The 27,013-nt window shown below is 43.4% G+C and overlaps 1 protein-coding gene across 1 annotated transcript in view; it reads right to left on the minus strand.

Annotated features, from left to right (window-relative positions):
- The window catches only part of RIPK2 (receptor interacting serine/threonine kinase 2), a 66,467-nt gene extending 42,454 nt beyond the window's left edge, over window positions 1-24,013 (minus strand). The window contains exons 1-3 of the mRNA XM_075828073.1: window positions 23,644-24,013; window positions 2,188-2,341; window positions 1,052-1,207 (exon numbers count right to left, since the gene is read on the minus strand). Coding sequence (XP_075684188.1) covers window positions 1,052-1,207; window positions 2,188-2,341; window positions 23,644-23,909 — 576 coding nt within the window. The 5' untranslated portion in view covers window positions 23,910-24,013. The remainder of the gene's footprint in view (window positions 1-1,051; window positions 1,208-2,187; window positions 2,342-23,643) is intronic.
- Window positions 24,014-27,013: the final 3,000 nt, after the last annotated feature.

The raw sequence follows: 27,013 nt of genomic DNA on the forward strand, positions 1-27,013 counted from the left end.
GAAACCCCCGACACAATGCAATATACACAATATTGTACAAAAGTAGAAAATCTTTATTAGATAGAATAGACAATGACACAATGCAGAATAAAAAAATGGACTATGAACGAAGGAAAAGCAGAGTGGTCAGATGAAATAGACCAATGGCCTACAGAGACAATCACCTGGGTAAATGGAATGCACTCAATAACCCACAATAAGGCATACATAAAACACAAAGTAGAATATGCTCATATGTAGTACTGCAGTAAATATGCCAGGGATGGAAGAATGAATATTGCACAATAGAACATGTGCCAGCTATGACACAAAGTCTGGGGATGATGCATCCAAAAAGATAAAGGCAATCCAAACCAGAGCAACAACATGAGTGTTAAATCAGCACATACCGTGAGACATCGTGGGGAGTGGGACCGGTGAATCAGGGACTGAAGAGCGCCTCGACGCGCGTTTCGCCAAACAGACCGGCTTCGTCAGGAGGCTCATAAACTGAGGGTGACTGATATGCACTCAGTGCCTTTACCAGAAATGCAGTATGGTGTAGTTTATTTTTTTTGGTTATTTTTTTTGGTCTACGGATGTTACTTCTGTTTTGTTTGTTTTTTTGCAACTCAGTTTGGTGATAGGGTACGTATTTCCCTTTCTGGTAATATTTGGTGGCATTTAGTAAAGTATCATTAAAAGTTATGTTTTATATCCCACAATTATGCTGCTAGTTTTGGTCTGCTTTCCTGGATTTAAGTCTGGTTTTGGCTTAAAAAAATGCATGAAAAATCTGCACTGTGTACACACGGCCTTAAGCTCCTGGGCCGTAATGAAAAACCTGTAACAGGGCCCTTTATAGCTACCCTGCTGCAATCAGCCATCAAACTGTCTACTTAATTATGCAGATTGTATCTCATACATGTTATGTCTACACTGTGTATATGGCTGGGTCAGTGTTTGAACAGGTTTAGTGGTTAATATTAAAAATACAATTTATGTGCGAGTTTAGTGGCTTACACTCTCATTTACATAATCCTAAAAAGATTTAAAAAGGAAATTAACTTACCTTGACATGAAATTCACTATCCAGCAAAATATTTGGTGTCTTTAAATCATGGTGCAGCAGTGGCGGTGACATGTTATGCAGAAAATTAACTCCTAATGCAATCTCATAAAGGATGCGAAATCTTAAGGGCCACACAATTTCTGGAAATGAATTGCTCTGAAATAATTATAATAATAATATTAATAATAACAACAGCAACACTAATACCGAAAAATATGTTAGAATTTAATTTGTTTGACTATATATATATATATATATATATATATATATATATATATATATAATATGTATATGTGTGTGTGTATATATACATATATCAAATTAGGAAAATGACAGAGACATCTGATTGAGGCCCACTTCTCACTGTATTTATGGTCTCCATTTCACGTATACGCCGGTAAAAACTCCTCACCTATACGTTGAACGAAAGGTTTAGCTGATGCCTAACAGTGACATCCAACACATATAGACTATTATTTGATCCGTTTAACAAATACGTCATGAACTCTAATGACTATTTCATGACGTATCCGTTAAATGGATACCATGATAGTCTATGGGTGACAGATGGCAGTTAGGCATCTGTCACAGGCATTCGTCATCCATGGGCTATTATGGCATCAGTTCATTTGAGACAACCCGCGATCCCCTCTTTCTAACAGCTTAGATGCCATGGTCGCTATTGACCCCGACATCTAAGGGGTTAAACGTCCAGGAACAGAGTTATCTTCGGTCCCGACCGTTGCAGTGAGGTGTCGGCTGTAACATAATGCAGCGGGCTCGGCCCATGAGCCACTCCGTACTTCCCCTACCAGGCTTTGCTGTAACAGTTCATCAAATGTCAGAAAGGGGTTAAGGCTACATAGAGATGCAATGTATCCCTATGGACTGCAGCTGTGAAAATAGGAAAGTAGAAATCAAAAAGTCTCCATGTAGGCTCAGCCTAAGATTTTTTAGCTGGTCCCAAACTGGTGGGATTACTCTTTTGCATTCAACACTAACAGCAATCAAAGGGAAATGTGGAGGAAATGTATACATGTATATTTAGGGAATATCTCGCGGGTGGGCCACAATCATTGTTGAAATTTGGCTGGTAAAATTTTTGTTGGCATCAGTTCCTGTACATAGAGACTTACCTCATGTAGTAGCTGGTTTAAAGATCCACTCGTCATGTACTCTGTCACAATTCCAATGTTATCTTCCTCATTACAAATTCCCAAAATTGGAAGTATATAGCTGAATCTGGCTTTGTGTAAAATTTCTGCTTCTTTTAAGATTTTATTTCTTTCACTGTAGAAGACAAAAACAGAAGAAAAAAAAACAACTTATTAATGAAATACAAAGTGTATATTATATTTCTTAAAGAGACTGGGCTGCATGTATAAAAGCTGGTTCAGAAAATAGATGGACCGCTTATATCATACAGTCACCGATACATATGATGAGAATATAGGTCAAATGCTTCACAAATAGTCAGACCGCATATAGAATATTGTGTACAGTTTTGGGCACCAGTGCACAAGAAAGACACAGTAGAGCTTAAACGGGATCAAAGGCGGGCAACCAAAGTAACAAATGTAATGAGTGGACCACAGTAAAGATTATCAAAATTGTGGTTATATTGGAAAAAATACTTCTGAGCGGTAACCTAATAACTATGAATAAATATATCAAAGGTCAATACAGAGATCTCTCTCATGATCTATTTATACCCAGGACTGTAGCTTTAACAAGGGGGCATCCTCTACATCTAGAGAAAAAAAGCTTTGTACACCAACACAGAAGTGGATTCTTTTGTAAAGGATCTGCCAGGCACAGCTTCTTTATCTACGCCCATAGGTAATCAGTCTGCACCTGCTTCTAGGTCTGTGAGACTGACTCCATCTTCCACCACTCAGGATGGCAGGCTTATTAGTGGGAGAGCCTATCACAGCCTGGCCAGACGGAGCTAGCTCCCGCCCTCTGTCTATTTATACCTGCCTTTCCTGTTCCTCCTTGCTTGTGATTCTTCTCTGTTGGTTTCCTGGCCCTGCTGCAGCTTCTTGTACTATTTGTCCCTGCCTCGTATTGACCCTGGCTTGTTGACTACTCTCCTGCTCTGCGTTTGGTACCTCGTGCTCTCCTGGTTTGACTCGGCTTGTTCACTACTCTCCTGCTCTGCGTTTGGCACCTCGTACTCTCCTGGTTTGACTCGGCTCGTTTACTACTCTTGTTGCTCACGGTGTTGCCGTGGGCAACTGCCGCGTTTCCCTTAGGTTCTGTGTTCCCTTGTCTGTTTGTCTGTCATTCACTTATTGAGTGTAGGGACCGTCGCCCAGTTGTACCCCGTCGCCTAGGGCGGGTCGTTGCAAGTAGGCAGGGACTGAGTGGCGGGTAGATTAGGGCTCACTTGTCTGTTTCCCTACCCCCATCATTACATATTCACAAGCCCATATACCTAGTCTACCCTGGTCCCTAACACTACTATGGACCCCCTTGAGACCCTGGCTCAGCAAATGCAGGGTCTCTCCCTACAGGTCCAGGCCCTGGCTCAGAGGGTCAACACGCCTGATGCTACCATGGTAGTGCCCCTCACCTCACCTCTTGAACCCCACCTCAAGTTGCCTGACTGGTTCTCAGGGGACCGGAAGACTTTTCTCTCCTTTCGGGAGAGTTGTAGGCTCTATTTTCGCTTAAAGCCCCACTCCTCAGGTTCTGAGAGCCAGCGGGTGGGTATAATTATGTCCCGGCTCCTGGAGGGGCCCCAAGAATGGGCCTTCTCCTTGTCTTCTGATGCCCCTGAACTTTCCTCCGTTGTTCTTTTCTTTTCTGCTCTCGGACTCATTTATGACGAGACTGACAAGACTGCCTTTGCCGAGAGTCAGCTGGTGACCTTACGTCAGGGTAAGAGACCTGTTGAGGAGTATAGTTCTGACTTTAGGAAGTGGTGCGTAGCTTCTCGGTGGAATGACCCTGCCTTAAGGTGCCAGTTTAGGTTGGGCCTGTCGAACGCCCTGAAAGACCTGCTAGTTAGCTACCCCTCTTCTGACTCCCTACACCAGGTTATGGCTTTAGCGGTACGACTTGACGGACGTCTCAGGGAACGACGACTTGAACGTCTTGGTGTTTTCTCCTCTGACTCCCCCATGATGCCTCCCGAGGTTCCGTTGCTTCGTTCTTCCACGGAAGACTCGGATGTACCTATGCAACTCGGGGCCTCCGTGTCCCCCCAACAACGTAGAGAGTTCCGCAGGAAGAATGGTCTCTGCTTCTACTGTGGGGATGACAAGCATCAAGTGAACAACTGTCCTGGGCGTAAGAATAAGCAGCCGGAGGAACTTCCGCACCTAATTGATCATCGTGGAGGTCACTTGGTCGCACAGGTATTTCCAGTAAATATGAAACGTAATAAAATCTTGCTTCCCTTTCAGGTCTCTTTTGGTGGTAGGTCTGCTACCGGCAGTGCCTTCGTGGATTCAGGGTCTTCTGCTAATATCATGTCTGTGGAATTTGCTATGTCTCTAGCTATGCTTTTGATTGATTTGCCTAAACCTGTCCCGGTAGTGGGTATCGACTCCACTCCTCTTGCTAATGGTTATTTTACACAGAATACCCCTGTTTTTGAACTCCTTGTTGGCTCCATGCATTTGGAGCAGTGCTCTGTACTGTTAATGCAGAGATTATCGTCCGATTTGGTTTTAGGCCTTCCCTGGTTGCAGTTGCATAATCCCACGTTTGACTGGAATACTGGGGATCTTACCAAATGGGGTAATGAATGCTTGACGTCATGTTTTTCTGTTAATTCTATTTCTCCCCCAGAGGAGGTGAACACGCTACCTGAGTTTGTTCAGGACTTCGCTGATGTTTTCTCTAAGGAGGCCTCCGAAGGGTTACCCCCTCATAGAGAATACGATTGCACTATCGATTTGGTACCAGGAGCTAAGCTCCCTAAGGGTAGGATATTTAATCTCTCTTGTCCCGAACGTGAAGCCATGAGAGAGTATATCCAGGAATGGCTGGCCAAGGGTTACATTCGCCCCTCTACTTCTCCGGTAGGTGCTGGCTTCTTCTTCGTTGGGAAGAAGGATGGTGGTCTTAGGCCATGCATTGACTACCGAAACTTGAATAAGGTCACTGTGTGGAACCAGTATCCCCTTCCTTTGATTCCTGATCTCTTTAATCAGGTTCAGGGGGCCCAATGTTTCTCTAAGTTTGATCTACGGGGGGCTTATAACCTTATCCGCATCAAAGAGGGGGATGAGTGGAAGACTGCGTTTAACACGCCCGAAGGTCATTTCGAATACTTCGTCATGCCCTTTGGGTTGTGTAATGCTCCCGCGGTCTTCCAGAATTTCATAAATGAGATTTTAAGAGACTACCTGGGGGTATTTCTTGTAGTGTACCTTGATGACATACTTGTGTTTTCCAAGGACTGGCCCTCCCACATTGAGCATGTCAGGAAGGTGCTCCAGGTCCTTCGGGAAAACAAACTGTTTGCGAAGACCGAAAAATGTGTGTTTGGGGTGCAGGAGATACCATTTTTGGGTCAAATCCTCACTCCTCATGAATTCCGCATGGACCCCGCCAAGGTCCAGGCTGTGGCGGAATGGGTCTAACCTGCCTCCCTGAAGGCGTTACAGTGCTTCTTGGGGTTCGCTAATAATTACAGGAGATTTATTTCTAACTTCTCGGTCATCGCTAAGCCTCTTACGGATCTCACTCGCAAAGGTGCTGATCTCCTCCACTGGCCTCCTGAGGCTGTCCAGGCTTTTGAGGTCCTTAAGAAGTGCTTTATCTCGGCCCCGATGCTGGTTCAGCCCAACCAAATGGAGCCGTTTATCGTGGAGGTTGACGCGTCCGAGGTGGGAGTGGGGGGCTGTCTTGTCCCAGGGTACCAGGTCCCTCACCCATCTCCGTCCCTGTGCCTACTTCTCCAGGATGTTTTCGCCCACTGAGAGTAACTATGATATTGGCAACCGCAAACTCTTAGCCATTAAATGGGCATTTGAAGAGTGGCGCTACTTCCTGGAGGGGGCTAGGCACCAGGTAACGGTCCTTACCGACCACAAGAATCTGGTTTTCCTAGAATCTGCCTGGAGGCTAAACCCGAGACAAGCTCGATGGGCGTTATTTTTTACCAGATTCAACTTTTTGGTTACCTATAGGGCTGGGTCTAAAAATATTAAGGCTGATGCACTGTCGCGTAGCTTCATGGCCAGCCCTCCTTCGGAGGAAGATCCTGCTTGTATTTTGCCTCCAAGTATAATCATTTCCTCTATTGATTCTGATTTACTCTCTGAGATTGCGGCTGATCAAGGTTCAGCTCCCGGGAACCTTCCTGAGAACAAGCTGTTTGTTCCCCTCCAATTCCGGCTAAGGGTACTTAGGGAAAATCATGACTCCGCACTATCTGGTCATCCAGGCATCCTGGGTACCAAGCACCTCATTGCCAGAAACTATTGGTGGCCTGGGTTGCCTAAAGACATTAAGGCCTACGTCGCCGCTTGTGAAGTTTGTGCTAGGTCCAAGACTCCCAGGTCCCGACCAGCGGGCTTACTACGTTCTTTGCCCATTCCCCAGAGACCTTGGACCCACATCTCCATGGATTTTATCACCGATTTGCCTCCATCTCAAGGCAAGTCGCTGGTGTGGGTTGTAGTAGACCGCTTCAGTAAGATGTGCCACTTTGTGCCCTTCAAGAAAGTACCCAATGCTAAGACGTTAGCTACCTTGTTTGTCAAACACATCCTGCGTCTCCATGGGGTCCCTGTCAATATTGTTTCTGACAGAGGGGTACAATTTGTTTCATTGTTTTGGAGAGCCTTCTGTAAAAAGTTGGAGATTGATCTGTCCTTCTCCTCTGCCTTCCATCCTGAAACTAATGGCCAAACTGAGAGGACTAATCAGTCTCTAGAACAATATTTAAGGTGTTTTATCTCTGACTGTCAATATGATTGGGTCTCATTCATTCCCCTCGCCGAATTTTCCCTTAATAACCGGGTCAGTAACTCATCAGGGGTCTCCCCCTTTTTCTGTAATATTGGGTTTAATCCGCGGTTTTCCTCCGTTTCACCTGGTAGTTCCAACAATCCCGAGGTAGAAGTCGTTCATTGGGAACTGTGCACAGTCTGGGCCCAGGTTCAGAAGAACCTAGAGGCGTCCCAGAGCATACAAAAAACTCAGGCAGATAGAAGACGTTCTGCTAACCCCTTGTTTATGGTCGGGGATCTGGTGTGGCTATCGTCAAAAAATTTGCGCCTGAAAGTCCCGTCCAAGAAGTTTGCTCCCCGGTTTATAGGGCCGTACAAGGTCATTGAAGTCCTCAATCCTGTCTCCTTCCCACTGGAGTTGCCCCCATCTTTTCGTGTACACGACGTGTTTCATTCCTCCCTCCTTAAACGCTGCTCCCCGTCCTTGGCTCCCTCGAGGAAACCTCCGGTCCCTGTTCTCACCCCTGAGGGGGTAGAATTCGAGGTGGCCAAGATTGTGGACAGCAGGATGGTCCAAGGCTCCCTCCAGTACCTGGTCCATTGGAGAGGATACGGGCCTGAGGAGAGGACGTGGGTACCCGCCCGGGATGTTCACGCTGGGATATTGGTCAGGAGGTTCCACCTTAGTTTCCCCAATAAACCAGGTCCACTTAGAAAGGGTCCGGTGGCCCCTCATAAAAGGGGGGGTACTGTAAAGGATCTGCCAGGCACAGCTTCTTTATCTACGCCCATAGGTAATCAGTCTGCACCTGCTTCTAGGTCTGTGAGACTGACTCCATCTTCCACCACTCAGGATGGCAGGCTTAGGAGTGGGAGAGCCTATCGCAGCCTGGCCAGACGGAGCTAGCTCCCGCCCACTGTCTATTTATACCTGCCTTTCCTGTTCCTCCTTGCTTGTGATTCTTCTCTGTTGGTTTCCTGGCCCTGCTGCAGCTTCTTGTACTATTTGTCCCTGCTTCGTATTGACCCTGGCTTGTTGACTACTCTCCTGCTCTGCGTTTGGTACCTCGTGCTCTCCTGGTTTGACTCGGCTTGTTCACTACTCTCCTGCTCTGCGTTTGGCACCTCGTACTCTCCTGGTTTGACTCGGCTCGTTTACTACTCTTGTTGCTCAAGGTGTTGCCGTGGGCAACTGCCCCGTTTCCCTTAGGTTCTGTGTTCCCTTGTCTGTTTGTCTGTCGTTCACTTATTGAGTGTAGGGACCGTCGCCCAGTTGTACCCCGTCGCCTAGGGCGGGTCGTTGCAAGTAGGCAGGGACTGAGTGGCGGGTAGATTAGGGCTCACTTGTCTGTTTCCTTACCCCCTTCATTACATCTTTACTGTAAGAGCAGTGAGACTATGGAACTCTCTTCCAGAGGAAGTTGTCATGGTGAATTCACTAAGAGTTTAAAAGAGACCTAGATGCCTTTTCTTAAGTGTACTAAAACTTTACTAGATTACTGTAGATGGGTCGTCGATCCTGGGATTTATTCTAATTGCCATATTCATAGGAAGAAATTTTTCCCCTAAGTTCAACAAAATTGGCTTCTACCTCATGGGGATTTTTGCCTTCCTCTGGATCAACAGTGTAGAATAATAAGTTGCTCTAAACTGACGTGTGTCGTTTATCAACTTTTTTTTAAACTATGTTACTATGTTACATTCAGCATTGGTCACCAGTTTACACTAACCTACATTGAAGGTTAATTCATTTTCTCTTGTAGTTTGCATTCTGGTAAGTTTAGTTTTAGACTCGGCACTATACAGTTTCTATAATTCAACCTCTCAGTGAATTATAGAGATGTTTGTATTGACAAGCTTGTTGACTGTTTCCAACTCACTTGAATAGTGCTTTATTGCAATACCAGACACAGCGACTGGTCAGGAGCAGATGTATGTCTAAGGCCTCATTCACATCAGCGTTGGGTTCCATTAAACCTTTCCATAGGAGGAAACCATTAATGGAAAGACAAACGGAAACCACAGCTTCCAGTTGAATTACGATATCAATGGTAATGCTCCAGTTGCAAATGGTTTCCGGCTGTCTCCGTTCCGTAAAGTTTCCATTCTTTTGCAGAAATAATACCGTAGTGGAAAAAAACGCTGATGTGAATGCTTGCTAACCTAGAAATATGTGATCAGTGTCACACTCTGAAAACACCATTTAGCGTCATAACAGAACACAGAGAAATATAGTTAATTTATGGATTATAATGCATAACTAGTTGGAAATCAAAGTAAAACTGGTGCATTAGGATAGCCCAAACCTGCCTAAATAAGTCTCAGTGGTACAATTACTGTAAAATAGCTAATAAAGTGAAATCTGATTGATGGATTTTCTGAACCATGTAAAAACAGACTGGTAATATTCTGTTTTTATAGAAAATGTATATGGCAAATTTATGCTTTATGATACTTGATATGTATCCAGGGTTACTATAAAATAGTGTGCAACTGAATGATAAAACCTGGAAAATGCATGTGGAGTGAAGGATTGGGGTCAGATTATAGTGAGGCCAAAAGGGTCAAATGTCATAGTGCCTCCACCATTTAGGAGGAGTTCCCCACCCTCCTTGTGACCATTAACAGCAATTACAATTGTCTATAATGCTTGGATTCAATACCTGGGGCCTCAACGCTGTTAGCTGTGCATTGTATGGCACTGATTTCTGGGCTGTGTACGGTTGTATTATTGGGGAACTATATTGGATTATTATTTAGGCGCTATATACTGTAGCTCGGTTATTTGGGCATTATCTTAGAGGAGCCCCACATACTGCTCAGCAGTATTGAGAGACAATTATAGTGGTACTTGAGAATATGTGACCATTTATTAGAAAATGTAAAATACTGTAGCTAAAAAAGCTTTACAAATCACAGGTATACATAATGTCTGCTGACCTTTACGATGTCCTTGGGCCGCCCTTATGACAAAACTAAAGCTGTGTCCGCTCCGCATCTTTATGTCTAAGTGCTAATGCACACATCCCTACTACTGCTCCAAACAGCCAACAAAGTTGTACAAAGCTGTGATATGGCATTCATAGCAGTCTATGGAGCTCTACTGTACCTCTGTATACCTCCATATGGAAATAAACGGGCTGCAACAGAAAATAATGGCATTCGTAAGCGTTGCCTCTAGGGTAGAATAGCTCCATAATACGATGCTGTTTGGTGGAATTTTATGGTCCTTAGGCTTTTCAACCCTTTCCCGACATCTGCATATATACAATGGAGGCTTGGAGGGTCAATGTGGAGCGGGCTCATGGCCTGAGCCCATTCCCTAACTTGCGTGTGTCGGCTGTATGAAAGAGCTGATGCTTCACTGCAACGAGCGGGATGCCGCTCGTTTAACCCCTTAGATTCCGTGGTCAATAGCTACTGCGGCATCTAAGTCGTCAGAAAGGGAAGGGTGGCCCCCACCGACGTCCCACTGCCTCTCCAAGTGAAGCGATTGCAGGGTGTCTATGGTTGACATGGCAGCTTGGGGGCCAAATGAAGGTCCCCAGGTATGCCACCTTTATGCTCCTATTAAGCCCTGCCCCTGTAAGAATCACAATATACTGCAATACATCAGTATTGAAGTATATCGTTCAAGCAATCAAATCGCTGGTTCATGCCACCTAAAAAAAATAAATATTAAAAGTTCATGTAAAAAAAAAAAATCAACATAACTGGTATAGCCGCATCCATAAATGTCAGCATTATTACAATATAACATCATTGAACCTGCCCGGTGAACGCAGTAAAAAAAAACCTTAACAGTTAAAATGACAAAATTTCTATTTTTTCTTTTGTCACTTCATCGGTCACAAAAAAATGGAATAAAAAGTGATCAAAAAGTCTTATGTATTCTAAAATAAGATCAATAAAAACTACAGCTCACCCCGGACAAAAAAAAATAACCCCTCATACCGCTCCATCAATGGAAAAATAAAAAAGCTAGCTAAAGCTCATAGAATATGGCGACAAAAAAAAATAAATAACATTTTGAATAATATTTATTTTTCTTGTAAAAGTAGTATAGCATAAACTATATAAATTTGGTATCGCCGTAATCGTATTGACCCACAGAATAAAGTCAACATGTAATTTTTACCACACGGTGAACGCCGTCAAAACAAAACCCAAAAAACAATGGAGGAATTACTCTTTTTTTCCCATTCCACCCCATAAATACATTCTTTCCAGTCTCCCAGTACATTATATGGTACAATACATTTTTCAGTGAAAAACTGGAACTCGTTTCGCAAAAAAACAGCCCTTATATGGCTATATAGATGGAAAAATAATAAAGTTACGGCTTTGAAAGTTTGGGAGGAAAAAGCAAATATGAAAAAATAAAAAATGGCTGCAGAGGGAAAATGAGGTTAAACAGTTATTACATTATTCTAAACCAAAGGAGTGTTTTGTAATAATATTGAGTATCAATTCTAGATTTTCCTAAAGTATATCATACAATGCAATTGCTCAGCGGAAGAGTTTCAAAAAAATTATTTACAATTACTTCTGTAAAAAACAAACGCATCAGTGGGCAGTGATCCCTATAAGGCACTTAAAATGGCACCCTGGTGCTTTACTAAGATGTGCCGATTTGGCATTTTAGCCTGGAAATTTCTGAATCTATGAGCATTCCCATTGACTTCCATGAACCAGCTATGCACATGCACATTGAAGCATATTAAAGTGCCCTCTCTCCTACCTAATCTGGCTGGAGGCGATGTCTGTTCATTCTCCCAACACTCCGGTAAAGTTACTGCGGGAGTAAGTTACCGCACGGCGTTATCTCGCGAGATCATGCTGTGCTGTGAGTACAGCTGGACATGAATGAAGAGTAGCGCATGACGCTGATTGGTCAGCGTCATACACATCTCTTTACAACGCCCACTTGGTCAAAAGTAAAAAAAACGCCCAGTTGGGCATTTAGAACAAATTGTCAGCATAGTTCAGATAGGTAGAAATCTGCTCTGTTGTGAATGTATATACTTATATAACAGCACTTATATAGGCCCCTAGGTCTACCTTCAGCAACTGCCTATTGGGCCATGCCAGAAGCACACTGACAGGCAATAATGCTTTGGTATACTAAGTATACCACAGCATTATATCTGCGATCAAAAGATTGCAAAATGAAGTCCCCTAGTGGCACAAATAAAGAAAAAAGCAAAACAGTTAAATAAAGTTTATGAATAAAAACCTTACAGTAAAAATAAAATCAAACCACTTTTTTTTCCCAAAAAAGTGGCTTTATTTAGTAAATGTGTCAAAAAAAGGAACACATACACATATATGGTATCGCCAAAATCCTAACCACTCAAACAATGAAGTTAACACATTAATTAAACCGCCGGGTGAACGGCATCCAAAAAAAAAACAACGCCAAAATTCCTTTTTTTCTCCCATTCTCCCATAAAAAAAATAAAATGAAAGTTAATCAATAAGTCCCATGTACCCCAATGAAAACTACATCTTGTCCTGCAAAAAACAAGCCAACATACTGTATGTATGGCAACATCTACGGAAAAATAAAAAAGTTACGGCTCTTGCAATGCGGCGATGCAAAAACAAGTAATTTTTTTGTTAAAGGGGTTTTTATTGTGCATACGTAGGAAACCATATAAAACGTTTATATATTTTCTATCCTCGAAATCGAGCCGACCCATAGAATAAAGGTAACAGAGCATAGTAAACGGCGTAAATTTATAACGCAAAAAACAATGCTGGAATAGCTGTTTAGGTTCAATTCTCTCCTGAAATAAAGTTAATAAACGTTAATATATTATATCCATCCAAAAATGGTGCAATAGAAAAATACAACTCGTCCCACATAAAACAAGCCCTTATATGGCTATGTTGATGGAATAAAAACAAAGTTATGACTCTTGGAATGCGACCCTGAAAAAACAAAATCTAATCATTGGTCCATTAATGCGCAAAAAGGCCTGGTCATTAAGGGGTTAAACATAAACCTGCCCAGCAGTCTTTGTTGTATTTCTGGTTTCACTGTGTATACAAACTGAGCGAGCACACTAAGGACTCTGAAAATATCACGCTACCTTTGGGTTGGCTGCAAAAGCCCAGCTGCACACTAAGGGTATGTTCACACGCACTAGTTACGGACGTAATTCGGGCGTTTTTGCCCCGAATTACGTCCGAAAAAAGCGCCTCAATAGCGTTGACAAACATCTGCCCATTGAAAGCAATGGGCAGACGTTTGTCTGTTCACACGAGGTGTATATTTACGCGCCGCTGTCAAATGACGGCGCGTAAATAGATGCCCGCGTCAAAGAAGTGACCTGTCACTTCTTTGGCCGTAATTGGAGCCGTTATTCATTGACTCCAATGAATAGCAGCAGCAGCGCCTATTACGTCCGTAATGGACGCGGCGTTCAAGCGCCTGCACATGCCGTTACGGCTGAAATTACGGGGATGTTTTCAGGCGGAAACATCCCCGTAATTTCAGCCATTACGGACGCTGTCGTGTGAACATACCCTAAGGATTATGTGTTGACCGTGTTCTGTCTCTCTTGTTCCTCCCTGTTCTCCAACCACATTTACTCATGCTTCCTGGAAGAAACTGCATGCTGTACTCGCTCATTGCGCAGTTGGGTAGCATGAATAGTATGAATGTATAGTATAGTATGAATGTATAGTATGAAATACAGTGCACCATTTGACCACACAACTGAAGAATGAAAAAGTTATTATAACATGTAGGCCACACAGAGAATAATAGGGCAGATTTATCCATGTATTTTCTGGCATTGAAAAATATGACGTTTGACTGAATGCCATATTTAAAGTAATAAAATAAAACCCAATTGCCCTTTTTCCCTTATCAAGTTCTTTATTATTGAAAAAAATAAATAAACCATACATATTTGGTATCCCCACGTCCCTAACGGCCTGACCTTTAAAAATATTATGTTATTTATTCCATGTGGTAAACGGCGTAAGAAAAAACTTAAAAACAAATGCCAGAATTTCAGTTTTTGGTCACTTTGCCCTACAAAAATTTGAATAAAAATTTATCAAAAAGTCGCATGTATCAAATGGTACCTATAAAAACTATAGCTCCTCTCGAAAAAAAACAGCCCTCATACCACTACGTCTATGAAAAAATAAAATTAGTTAAGGCTCCAATAAGTCAGGAAATAAAAAATATGCAGTTGTGCAGCCCGAGGGGAACATTTCTTCTGTTTCAAGAGTCGAATTATCAAGGCCCTAAAATAAGGGAACCTGGAAGGGGAGGAACCAAACATATCTGCTGGAAGCGAGGGTGCCCGTATTATACCAGGACAACGCTTTCCCAGCAAAATTCCCCAAACTACAAAGGTACGGAGTGTGGACCAAAAGGGGGATAAGTAAAGACCATTTATTAGTGCGACACCGGCCTGTGCAGAAAGGATTGTGTCACAGTTTAACACACATATATAGATTATCTTATTGTTTTTTTTTTACCCCATTATTATACCACCTGACTATGCCCCTTCCCTTCTGAGTCCTACTGTGTGTTTAAAAAGCCGTTTATGACCATATGTGGGGTGCTTTTTCTCTTTTAGTCCTTATGGAAATGAGAAAAAATTAGCTAAACCTAAATTATTTTTTTTTAAATTTAGATTTTAATTTTCATGGCCTACTTCCAATAATTTATGCAATAAACTTGTGGGGTCAAAATGCTCACTATAACCCTAGATAATTTCCTTGAGAGGTGTAGTTTCCCAAATTGGGTCACTTTTGGGGGATTTCAACTGTTTTGGCACCGCAAGAGCCCTTCAAACCTGACATGGTGCCTAAAATATATTCTAATAAAAAGGAGGCGCAAAATCCTCTTGGTGCTCCTTTGATTCTGAGGCCGGTGCTTCAGTCCATAAGCACAGTAGGGCCACATGTGGGATATTTCTAACTACTGCAGAGCCTGGGCAATCAATATTGAGTTGCGTTTCTCTGGTAAAACTTTCTGTGTTACAAACAAAAATGGATTAAAAATTAATTTCTGCAAAAAAAATAATTACATTTCACGTCCACTTTGCTTTAATTCCTGTGAAACGTCTAAAGGGTTAAGAAACTTTCTAAATGCTGTTTTGCATACTTGGAGGGGTGAAGTTTTCAAAATGTGGGGACTTATAGGGAGTTTATAATATTTAAGGCCCCCAAAGCCACTTCACAACTGAACTGGCCCCTGTAGAAATTGCAGCTTGTAACATCCTAGAAAAAAAAAAGGATGTTCACAAAATAATGCCAATCTAAAGTAGACACGTGGGGGATGTTAATTAGCAACAATTTTGTGTGGTATAACTGCCTGTCTTACAAGCAGATACATTTAAATTTAGAAAAATGCAAATTTTTGCAATTTTTCACAAAATTTTGGTGTTTTTCACAATTAAATGTCAGCTTTGAAAAATGAGGCTCTGTTGGGAAGGTCAAAAGTGGCCAGAGCAGGAAGGGGTTAATATAAGCAATGGCCAAGAGTTTTAGCAGACTGTGCAAAACAAACATAGACATCTCCATATAATCCCCTTTGCTTATATCATCCACTATCTCAAGTATTGAATGAAAATGATATAAATGCAGATGGAAGATTTACAGTGTAGACTGCAGCCCTATGATGGATAATAAATATACAGAAGGCAAGAACAGCAGGACAGTAATCACATCATGTAGGGAAAGCCTGCATGATCCATCTGTATGGAGGTCACATCCAGCACACTAGACTCTATACACAGACAGGGGAACTAGTGACCTTTATACCGTAGGTCGTGCACTGGCTCCCAGACGGCAGCACCATTTTTAACTGTATTTGTGTCCTCTGGATGAGAATACAGTTGTAGACTTAGAGCAGAGTAGCATTACTCACCCCCACTTCCATGCTGCGGGCGGTGCAGAGAAGCATGAGGGCCCCGGCAGGCAGCACCAGCCAATCCCAATCTCCTCCCCCATAATGAGGATCCGGAGACCAGCAGAGTGACGTGGGGATGTCAAGAACGCGGGGAGATAGCAGTAGGTGTGGCCTCGAAGGTGGGAGGACACAGGACAGAGTGACGGGGTAAGAAGGCAAGAAGGCAAGAAATAAAGGGAGTCCTGTGAGGAGCAAAGTGGCAGCACCAGGGCCGGACTGGCCATCTGGCAGTTCTGGCAAATGCCAGATGGGCTGGTGAAGGGTGGGCTGGTTGGCTGCCACCTACACAGTCCTTATTAATTATAACTACAAACTGAAGCCTATTCACACTGGGTGTCTGATCAAGCTTATCTGTAAGCGGTCGCTAATCAGACAGTTTCCCGAAGAAATACTGCTACTTGTTGCGTTATTTTTCCCGTCATAATGAAGGACACCATGCCCTAGCCCGATAAACCACATTGTAAGTTAATGTCCTAGGTTATTCATGTGCACAGTGTATTTAGTGGCATTATTTATGTGTACAGTATATATGGTCGCATTATTCTTGTGTATAGTATATATAGCAGCACAGGATCCACTTAATATCGATCACATCTAACTTAGATGTGATCGATATTACAGTAAGTGGATACTGTGTGTCAGAGACATCCAGGACCCGTTCTCAGCCGAGCTGTCAGTTCAGCTGAACTGTCGGAATTGGCTGACAGAGAACGATACAGCTTTTATGTATACAGGATACATGGAGCCTAAATCGTAAAAAGTAATTATTTATTTATTTTTAAATTAAAGTTAATTAGAAGTGCTTAAAATACAAAACACATTGATGTAATAAAAAAAATTCCATTCAAAGGTGTACGTAGCCTTTAAATGCATTCACCTAATAATTAAAGTGTACCTCCACTTTCACTGAGAAACGATTATAGTACAGGACTGTGCACAATAATAGTTTTTCTAAATAAATAGTTTTAGCGATTCTGCTTCTAATAGCAGCACGGATTGTCTATAGTCTATCCTGCCGGCAGCTCCTAACTCTGCAGTTAGAGACAGAGCGTACTGCTCATCTCTATGGCTTCTGTATGCAGAACGGTTGACAGCACTATAGGATTCCATAGCGTTGGCTGCCATTCTGCATACGTGAGCCATGAAGATGAGCAGTATGCTCTCTCTCTAACTGCAGAGCTAGGAGCCGCCAGCCGCACGGACTATAGACAGTTCGTGCTGAAGCTAGAAGCAGAATCGCTAATACAAGTTTTTTTTTATAAGGGTATGTGCACACGACCTATTTTCAGACGTAATGGAAGCGTTTTACGCCTCGAATTACGCCTGAAAAGACGGCTCCAATACGTCGGCAAACATCTGCCCATTGCTTGCAATGGGTCTTACGATGTTCTGTGCAGACGAGCTGTCATTATACACGTCGCTGTCATAAGACGGCGCGTAAAATTACGCCCGCGTCAAACAAGTGCAGGACACTTCTTGGGACGTAATTGGAGCCGTTTTTCATTGACTCAATTGAAAAACAGCTCCAATTACGTCCGTAATTGACGCCTCGCAAAACGCGAGTACTTGCAAAAGCGTCTGAAATTCAGGAGCTGTTTTTGCCGTGTGAACATACCCTAATTGTTTTTCAGTAAAAGTGGAGATATGCTTTACATAATATCTAATTTATCTTTACTGACTGAAATGTATTTCATAAATAAATTATGGACACGTTATATATCCTGGTGGTGTATAATGTATTATATTTATTGTACACACATTTTCTTAATATTTCTGCAATAGTTTATTTATTCCTAGAAATTCAAATATGATTGGGGAGAGTCTATTTCTAAGTATTGTTACCATCTCCAGTAGGTCCCATTCCCGCTGTCTTCCTTCTGTGCTGCTCAAAATTTTTATAGCGGATAATCAGTCACCGTTCCTGTATGTGAGTTATGACCGGTGTATACATTCAGCCAATCACATACTGCCCAGTTTTGTGGGATTTATTGATTTATGAGATATCGGAATAGTCCAAAAGGAAGGCAGCATTTCAAGGAGCATCAGAAACAATGTACAATGTTTTTGTATATCTTGAGGATGGACTCACAACTGCGCAAACATACTGCATGGACAGTAGGTGGGCCTCTGTGCTTTAAAATGCCAGGACTGATTTTATGTTGCAGTCCGGCCCTGGGCAGCACTGAAGGAGGACAGAGGAGCTGACAAACAGCTGCATCCATGGAGAAGGAGCATCAGTGGCGGGGCCCACCAGAGCAGAGCACTGCAACGAGTGAGCACAACAGTGTGCAGGGTTAGGTGAGTATAAGTTTTTATTATTTTGTGAGGCACGGAAAAGGACATTATAACTGTGGGGGACACAAAGGGGTTTATTAACTCTGTGGGGTGTTTTATTACTATGTGGGGTACATGGGGCAATATTAATGTGGTGGGAAGCACTAAGAGCACAACTATTACAAGATGGGATCTAAAAGGGTACACTATTATTGTGCATACCTCCCAACCATCCCTTATTCAGTGGGACAGTCCCGGACTCTGGGCTGTGTCCTGCTGTCTCGGGCGGCCGGTGGTATGTCCCAGTTTCAACTGTATCTGCGTATCCCTAGGATCCAATGCTGAAGCAGGGAACCGTCAGCTCCCTGCTCTAGCATTCAACTATGGGGTCTCAGGCCAGAGAAGAAGAAGCTCTCTGCCTGGGGACTGCTGTTTTGGTGCAGCCCTTGATGTCACTGTCCATATATTGCAGACGCACTGGCCGGGGATTCCGCTCCCGGAGAAGCCCCTGGTGTCACAATCCATATATGAACAGTGACATCAGGGGCTCTTCCTGAAGTGGAATCTCTGACTAGAGCATTGCAGATGCTTTGGCCTGGGATTTCGCTCCTGGAGAAGCCCCTGGGGTCACTATCCAAATATGGACAGTGACGTCAGGGACTCTTCCTGAAGCGGTATCCCCGGATAGAGCATTGCCTGGAGAAGCCCCTTGTGGCACTATCCATATATGGACAGTGACATCAGGGGCTCTTCCTGAAGTGGAATCCCTGGCTAATGTGCTGCAGACACTTTGGCCAGGGATTTCGCTCCTGGTGAAGCCCCTGGGGTCACTATCCATATATGGACAGTGACGTCAGGGGCTCTTCCTGAAGCGGAATCCCCGGCTAGAGCATTGCCGATGCTCTGGTCGGGGATTCCGCTCCTGGAGAAGCCCCTGGCATCACTATCCATATATGGACAGTGACGTCAATGGCTCCTACTGGAGCGGAATCCCCTTCCACAGCGTGGCTGATGCTCTGACTGGGGATTCCGCTCCTAGAGGGAGCCCCAATGGAGATATCTACAGGGATTGGGGTTAGCTTTATCTACAGGCAGGGTGGAGCTATCGACAGGGGGGAGTTTAGCTTTATCTACAGGCAGGGTGGCGCTATCTTCAAGGGGATGTGGCACTATATACATGGGCACTGAGGAACTATATGGGCACCATCTAAATGGGCACTGTGGGCACTTGCACTTCATATCTGGGCACTAGCACTTTATATGTGGGCACTGTGGTGGTATGTGGGCACTGGCACCATCTATGTGGGCACTGGCACCATCTATGTGGGCACTATCTACAGTGGGCACTGTGGCACTATCTACAGGGACATTGTGGCACTATGGGGCATTATACTGTATGGGTGCATCTGTGTGGGCATTATACTAAATGGAGGCAGCTATGGGGTTATTATACTGTATGGGGCATCTGTTTGGGCATTATACTGTGCGGGGGCAGCTATTTGGCATTATACTGTGCGGGGGGGAAGCTATTTGGCATTATACTATGTGGGGGGCAGCTATAGTGGCATTATATTGTGTGGGGTTTCTATGGGAGCATGATACTGTGTGGGCTGAACTGGGTGTGTATGGGCGGGGTTAGACGCATGGTTTCTCCATTGACTTTCACTTTAATTTAGCAGTGTTCGTTTACACGATGCGTACAATTCCGCTGCGGAGCATAGGCTGCGGAGCGGAATTTGGTGTCCGCAGCATGCTCTGTCTGTTGCGGAGCAGTGGCGGACTGGTTGCGGACTCATGGCGGAATTTCTCCATTGACTTCAATGGAGAGTCAAAATTCCGCAATGAAGTCCGCAGATCTTATGTGTGCTGCGGAGCGTATTGTTTTTACTACCATGACATTTCTTCATTCTGGCTGGACCTATGTATTTCTAGGTCTACAGCCAGACTGAGGAAGTCAATGGGGCTCCCGTAATGACGGGAGCGTTGCTAGGAGACGTCTGTAAATAGTCACTGTCCAGGGTGCTGAAAGAGTTACGCGATCGGCAGTAACTGTTTCTGCACCCGGGACAGTGACTACCGATCTCAATATACATGTATCTGTAAAAAAAAATATAAGTTCATACTTACCGAGAACTCCCTGCGTCTGTCTCCAGTCCGGCCTCCCAGGATGACGTTTCAGTGTAAGTGACGGCTGCAGCCAATCACAGGCCAAGCACAGGCTGCAGCGGTCACATGGACTGGAGCGTCATCCAGGGAGGTCGGGCCGGATGCCGAAAGAGGGACGCGTCACCAAGACAACGGGCGGTAAGTATGAATTTCTTTGACTTTCACTAGGGAAAGTGCTGTCCCTTCTCTCTATCCTGCACTGAATAGGGAGAAGAGAAGCACTTTTCCTGCAGTCCGCAGCGGCCAGTCCGCATCAATTTTCTGCACATTTTGTGCAGATCCGCTGCAGAATCTGCAACGCAGATTCTGTGCGGCATTGATGCGGACAGTTGCGGAGGAATTCCGCCATGTGTGGTCATGCCCTTAAAAGAAAAAAAAATTAGTTGTCCCTCTGCGATACTTGAAAGTCGGGAGGTATGCTATTGTGTGGTGCATAAAGGGGGCAATATTATTGTGTGGAGCACAAAAGAGAGCCCTTTAACTGTGTGCAAGGTCATTTAGGCATCATGACACCTTTGCATTGTGCCCACCAACGTGTTAAAACTGCCCTGCTGATAACATGGAGGTCTCATACAGGGAGGGAAAAATATTAACCTGCACATATCAGGGGCTGAGAGAAGTGCCGTCTCCATACTGAATCATCATCATCTACAAGATATCCGCTTTGTTCAAAGCTGCTCCTCTCTTACCAGAGTCTCTATTAGGTTCTGTTCACATCTGCGTCGGAGCCCTGTTGCAAATTCTGCAGCATGCTGTGCTATTTTGTCCAGCAAAACAACGGACAGTGTGACGGAAAACTGATGGAAATTGTCGGGTGCTTTGATTTCTGTCATGCGACGCATCCAGCGGCTCCGGTTTTCATTGGTCTGCCCGTATGTTGGAGCAGAGCACCAGAAGCCTCTGCACAGATGTGAACAGAGCATTATATGTGTCCTCCCAGCTCCATCCTATACAGCAGAGTAACATGTGATAGCTACACACAGTGCCTGTCCTCATCCTAGTCCTCACGTCACACACTCCCCAAATCACCATCACACCAGGGCTCACGAGAAAGCCGCAAACATCACATTTGCGTTATAACAGTATTACTGCATGAAGTAGAGGCCACGTCTGCAGTGTGGCCACAGGAGAAGATACATGAGGTGAATGGTGGAGGAGACAATCCCTTACCTGAGGTAGAGGACACTACATTACACTAGTAGACGGTGTATAAGGTGAATGTTCTCAGGTCTGTGATGTGATTACTACTCCCTGATGCTATAAACAAGTTTTGACATTTCTTCTGGTTAAGAAAAACCCACAGAAAAACACCTTTTACACAAACAGACTTCTACTTTCTAAAATTCCTACTATATCCTAATCCATTCAACTAAATATAAAAACTACTAGTCACGTCCCCCTTCGCTTAGTAGGAGGTTCATTATGTAAGGCCTCATGCCCACTTTTTTTTTACTGCAAAAAATGGTGCGTATTTTGCTGCGTCTTTCACAATGCTGGGAGATGGGGATCTCTCTCCTCAAAAACGCAGCAATTCAGTCCACTTTCCGCAGCAGGAATGGACATGCTGCGGTACGAAAAATATGCACCGCAGATCAATTTCTGGTCGTAAGTTTTACGCAACGTGTGTATGAGATATGTTAAATCTCACCCACTTTGCTGCTACTGTATTCTTCTGCGTATTTTCCATCCGCAATTCCAGACAGAAAATACGCAGAAATTCCACTACGTGTGGACGAGCCCAAAGGCTTTGTTCACACGAACAGTTGACTTCTATTTTTCACTGATCCGTTTCTTTAGCACATTGAAAGGAAACGATGACAACAATTAATCTCTACTTGCCTCAAAAGTTTAATTAACCAGAACGGGGGATCCTCCACTGTCCTCTAGTAAACCATTATAATGGAGCAGCACTGTCATGAGTCATTTGGGAGTCAGCACAGGAAATACTACAGCTGTGAAATATATCACACAATGACAATATGATATGCGAATATATCTGTTATCAGCCACCCAGGAATATGTATAGCAAATACTCTAACTGCCACTACCAGTGACCAGGACCATCCTTCACTTGGGTGATGGCCTGTGCAGAATCTTCCATTGAAGCCCCTTTTGTAGTACCATATAGTGCTCAAATACTACAATCATACAGTGTACATATAATACAGTGCCAATGTAGCACTGCCACAAGGTATCCAAATAACACAATCAGACAATCGCCTCCATGTCCAATCAATAAACCATGGTATGTAGCTGTTTCCTGTGCATAGGTGTGGGCATCAAGTAAAGGACCTTGTGTGCAAACTCTCAGAGCCCTGTCCATTAGACCCAGTGGTGCCCTCTTCAATAGTGACAAGTGATGCAACAAGTTGGTTGCATACCCCTAAGGCTGGCTGTGCTAGTGACCACAGATATTGTATCTACTATGTGTAGTCATTGAAAGGGGAAGTCACTGACAGCTGGGGAGAAGAAGGCACCAGAACATCGAGATGGGAGATCTGAAACTCACATCAGCAGAGGGCAAGGTATTTTTTGCCATTTTATTACAGAAATTTGGTGTTGCAAGTACAATTAGGCCTTAATGTGGCATACAGTGGGCACACTGATAATTTGGTTGACCTGACACATAATGATTGGTTAGAGAGATAATAAGTTAGTCTATGATTGGTACAATGTATTGGCATTCATTTGTTAATGTTGCTACAGTTCTAGTGTCTAATGACAAATTTGAAACGAAAATATTTTTATAAAGTACAGTGAAGTTTACCGCTCAGACGGCACTGGTAACAGTCCAATATCAATCAGTATGGGCTCTCTCCCAGAAAAATGCAGTGGACAGTCCGCAATCCAATGAGGGTGTGGATGGTAATTCTTATCCTTGTAGTTCCACCAAGATCCTTATCGTCTCTCTCCACATTCAAAGAACTCCTGGTAGGAAAAGGATCTTATGTCTCTAATAGATGGAAAAAGGAAGACACATAGTGCAACACCCTCTGCAAAAAGATTGCTCCACGCCAAGTTTAATCCATACTCACAGAAGTAACAAGAAATAAAAGCATCAAGGTAAGTAAAAATCTTTAAAATTTCTAGGCGGCACGCCAAACACTCTCGCCCGACCCTGGGTTTCGCCCTTCCGGCTTTCTTGTTACTTCTGTGAGTATGGATTAAACTTGGTGTGGAGCAATCTTTTTTCAGAGGGTGTCTTCCTTTTTCCTTACTGTTGGTGAAGCCTAGATATCAACAGCTGAAGCCCCAGTGAGAAAAGTTAGTGAACCCCTTGATTTAGACTCTTAGATGACACTCACCTGTCCACCAGATGGCGCTCTGTTGGGAAAAACTTTACAGCAACATGAGTCCTCCAATCAGAGTGCAAGGCACTGTGTACAGTCCCATAGGCTCCTTTGTTAATAAACTTGAGATCAGTAAGCTTGTGATATGGTATCTCTTGTAAGTTGCTGCTGATACTAGCCGTCCTTGTGCATATGTTCTCCCCAGGGCAATCTGCCAGATATAAGGATCCAAGCTCCTGACTGCTGCTGGTGCTGGCGCTGGCGCTGGTGCTGCTCATCATCCTGTAAATCAGTAGCCTTATTTATCTAAGCCACGGTCCCGTGTATCAGGGATTTGTAACAATATAAGTCAGTTCTTCTTCCTGGAAGAACTATTGTAGCACTTAGTTCCCTCCCTCTGCAGCCCTCACGTAATACAGCAGTCTACTAGGTGAAAGTGAAAGAAAAGCAGCAGTTCCTGTTGTGAACTGTTCACATAAAAAAAAAAAAAACTATTCATCTACGTTAACTAAAATAAGATCTTATTCCAAGGTTGTAGTATGACGGCTATAGCCAGGCCGGCTCCAGGAATACAGAGTGAATCTTCCTGCCCTATACACCTTGACCTTTTAGCACCTGTAGTAATAGGTTTTCATGACTGTCCTATGTCACAGCGATAGGGAATGTCAGGTAATTCCCCTCTGAAAGTTTGTTGTACTGACAGACACGAGCTCTCGGGTATTACTGGTTCAAAGTCTAATTATATGAGAAATTCCCAGATTGTGTAAGATGACCGTTATTTTCCCCTGGCTTGTGATACTGTGATAATGGAAAACAACTTTTTAAAAAAACATAGAAAATATCTATCTATAGTCATTTTGATGCAACTATGATAGTAAATAATTTTGCAAACATATCTATCTATCTATCTATCTATCTATCTATCTATCTATCTATCTATCTATCTATCTATCTATCTATCTATCTATCTATCTATCTATCTATCTATCTATCTCATATCTATCTATCTATCAATCTCATATCTATCTATCTATCTATCTATCTATCTATCTATCTATCTATCTATCTATCTATCTATCTATCTATCTATCTATCTATCTATCTATCTATCTATCTATCTATCTATCTATCTATCAATCTCATATCTATCTATCTATCAATCTCATATCTATCTATCTATCTATCTATCTATCTATCTATCTATCTATCTATCTATCTATCTATCTATCTATCTATCTATCTATCTATCTATCTATCTATCTATCTATCTATCTATCTATCTGTCTGTCTGTCTATCTGTCTGTCTGTCTGTCTGTCTGTCTGTCTGTCTGTCTGTCTGTCTATCTATCTGCACCGTATGTTCTGCAGGCCTCAGAATACCGTCCCAGTGTCCCAGCAATACAAAAAAAACAAACATAGGCAGTATTATCCCCGATCCGCCGCAGACAGTTTTGGCCTTTTTGTCAGAGCCCTATTTTTCAAATCTGACATGTGTCATTTTATGTGGTTATAACGTTTTAATGCTTTTACCTTTCCAAGTGATTCTGAGATTGATTTGTCGTGACCCATTAGGGTTAATTTATTAAGGTTGGTGTTTCAAGAAAAAGGCCTTGCTACGCCCCATAGAGTGAATATAGGTCAGCTTGAAGCTGGCGTAGACTTCTACTAATGCCAGTTTTCTAGTGTAAATTCAAATAAATTTAAAGGGCTTCGGTGAACATGCCCAATTTTGCCGAGGCCACTGCCCCTTCCCCTGGCCACTGCCCCTTCCCCTGGCCACTGCCCCTTTTTTTCAGCAACTAACGACGAGTGATGCACACACACGCATATACATATATATATATATATATATATATATATATATATATATATATATATAGTCCAAGGGTAGATGAACACAGCACTCCGATGGTTCAAAAAGATCAGGCCATGTGCTCGTTACCTGGGGGTGAATCAATTCCCCAACATCCAAATAGAGAAAAACATAGAACGCAGTAACGGTACCAGGACTTCAAGGTAGATGAAAGCAAAAGTGGATTTATTCACCTCAACACAGCAACGTTTCGGTTCAACAGGAACCTTTCTCAAGCCTGTTGAACCGAAACGTTGCTGTGTTGAGGTGAATAAATCCACTTTTGCTTTCATCTACCTTGAAGTCCTGGTGCCGTTACTGCGCTCTATGTTTTTCTCATATATATATATATATATATATATATATATATATATATATATATATATATATATATATGTACATACAAACACACAGACACACACATGTACATATATATATATGTCCCTAAGTGCCACCACTCTCCGGGACACCACCCAGAAGGAGCCCAAATTGAGCCAGACCACCGATCAATTATATAATTCGAGAGGGACCTTATCCACGATGAATCCCCCCCCCCACACAATTTACCACCAACTCCAAAGACCCCCAATCCGCCAACATTCTGCCGCGACTCTGCTTCAACTGTTCCCACAGCGTCCCTGCATCTGTGAAAAAAAGAAAAGAAAGAACGAGCAACACAGCAGAAAAAGAAAAAACACCAACAAGCAGCTAAACAACACTCCACAAACCACAAAATTCTAAAGTCCCCCAATCCGCCACACGAACATACTTCAAAAACCTTCAAGTATGAGAGCTCCCACCCAGCAACAAAGCACGTTCCACCCCCTCCAGCAACCGAAAGGAACCAAAGATCAATGCCGACTGCATTAAGGTGTACACCATCGCCCAACCAAAAATTCCCCTGACCATCCTCAAAGTCACAGTGAAGAACAAAAACACCCCCGTGCCTCACCACAAACACTGAAACAGCCCGGCTAACTTTAACACTTGCCTTGTTGATCCGTTTCACGGAATGTGCATGTCGCCAAGACTTCCGTGGGACAATTTCTGACCACAGGACCATTACCCCTGGAAAAACAGACCACAGTCGGAGAAGGTCATATTTAATATCCCTAATGAGCTCCCTAAAAGGGCGCACCCCCAGATCATTGCCCCCGATATGCAACACCAGAATGTCAGGGGCCCTATCCAGCTGCGCAAAGCGATGGAAATCAGGGAGAATCCAACTCCAAACCATACCTCTGCACCCGAGCCAGCGAACTAAGACCTTAGGCCGCTGCAACCCCAACTGTCGCCCGTTAGGGTGGACGTCAGCCCTCACCGCCCCCCAGTGCACATATGAGTGCCCGAGTATCCACACCAGCCGCAGAGAGGAATCTAGAAAGGGGGGGGGGTAACAATAAAAGAAAGTAACCACAGGAAAGGGAAAAAGGAGGGGGGGGTGACAAAACCATAAAAAAAAAAAACACTGGACAACATAACACAGGCACCATTATCTAAAAACACTCAACTCACAAAAACTGAGGACAAACG

This window comes from Rhinoderma darwinii, chromosome 5, assembly GCF_050947455.1.
Source record: "Rhinoderma darwinii isolate aRhiDar2 chromosome 5, aRhiDar2.hap1, whole genome shotgun sequence".
NCBI lineage: Eukaryota > Metazoa > Chordata > Amphibia > Anura > Rhinodermatidae > Rhinoderma > Rhinoderma darwinii.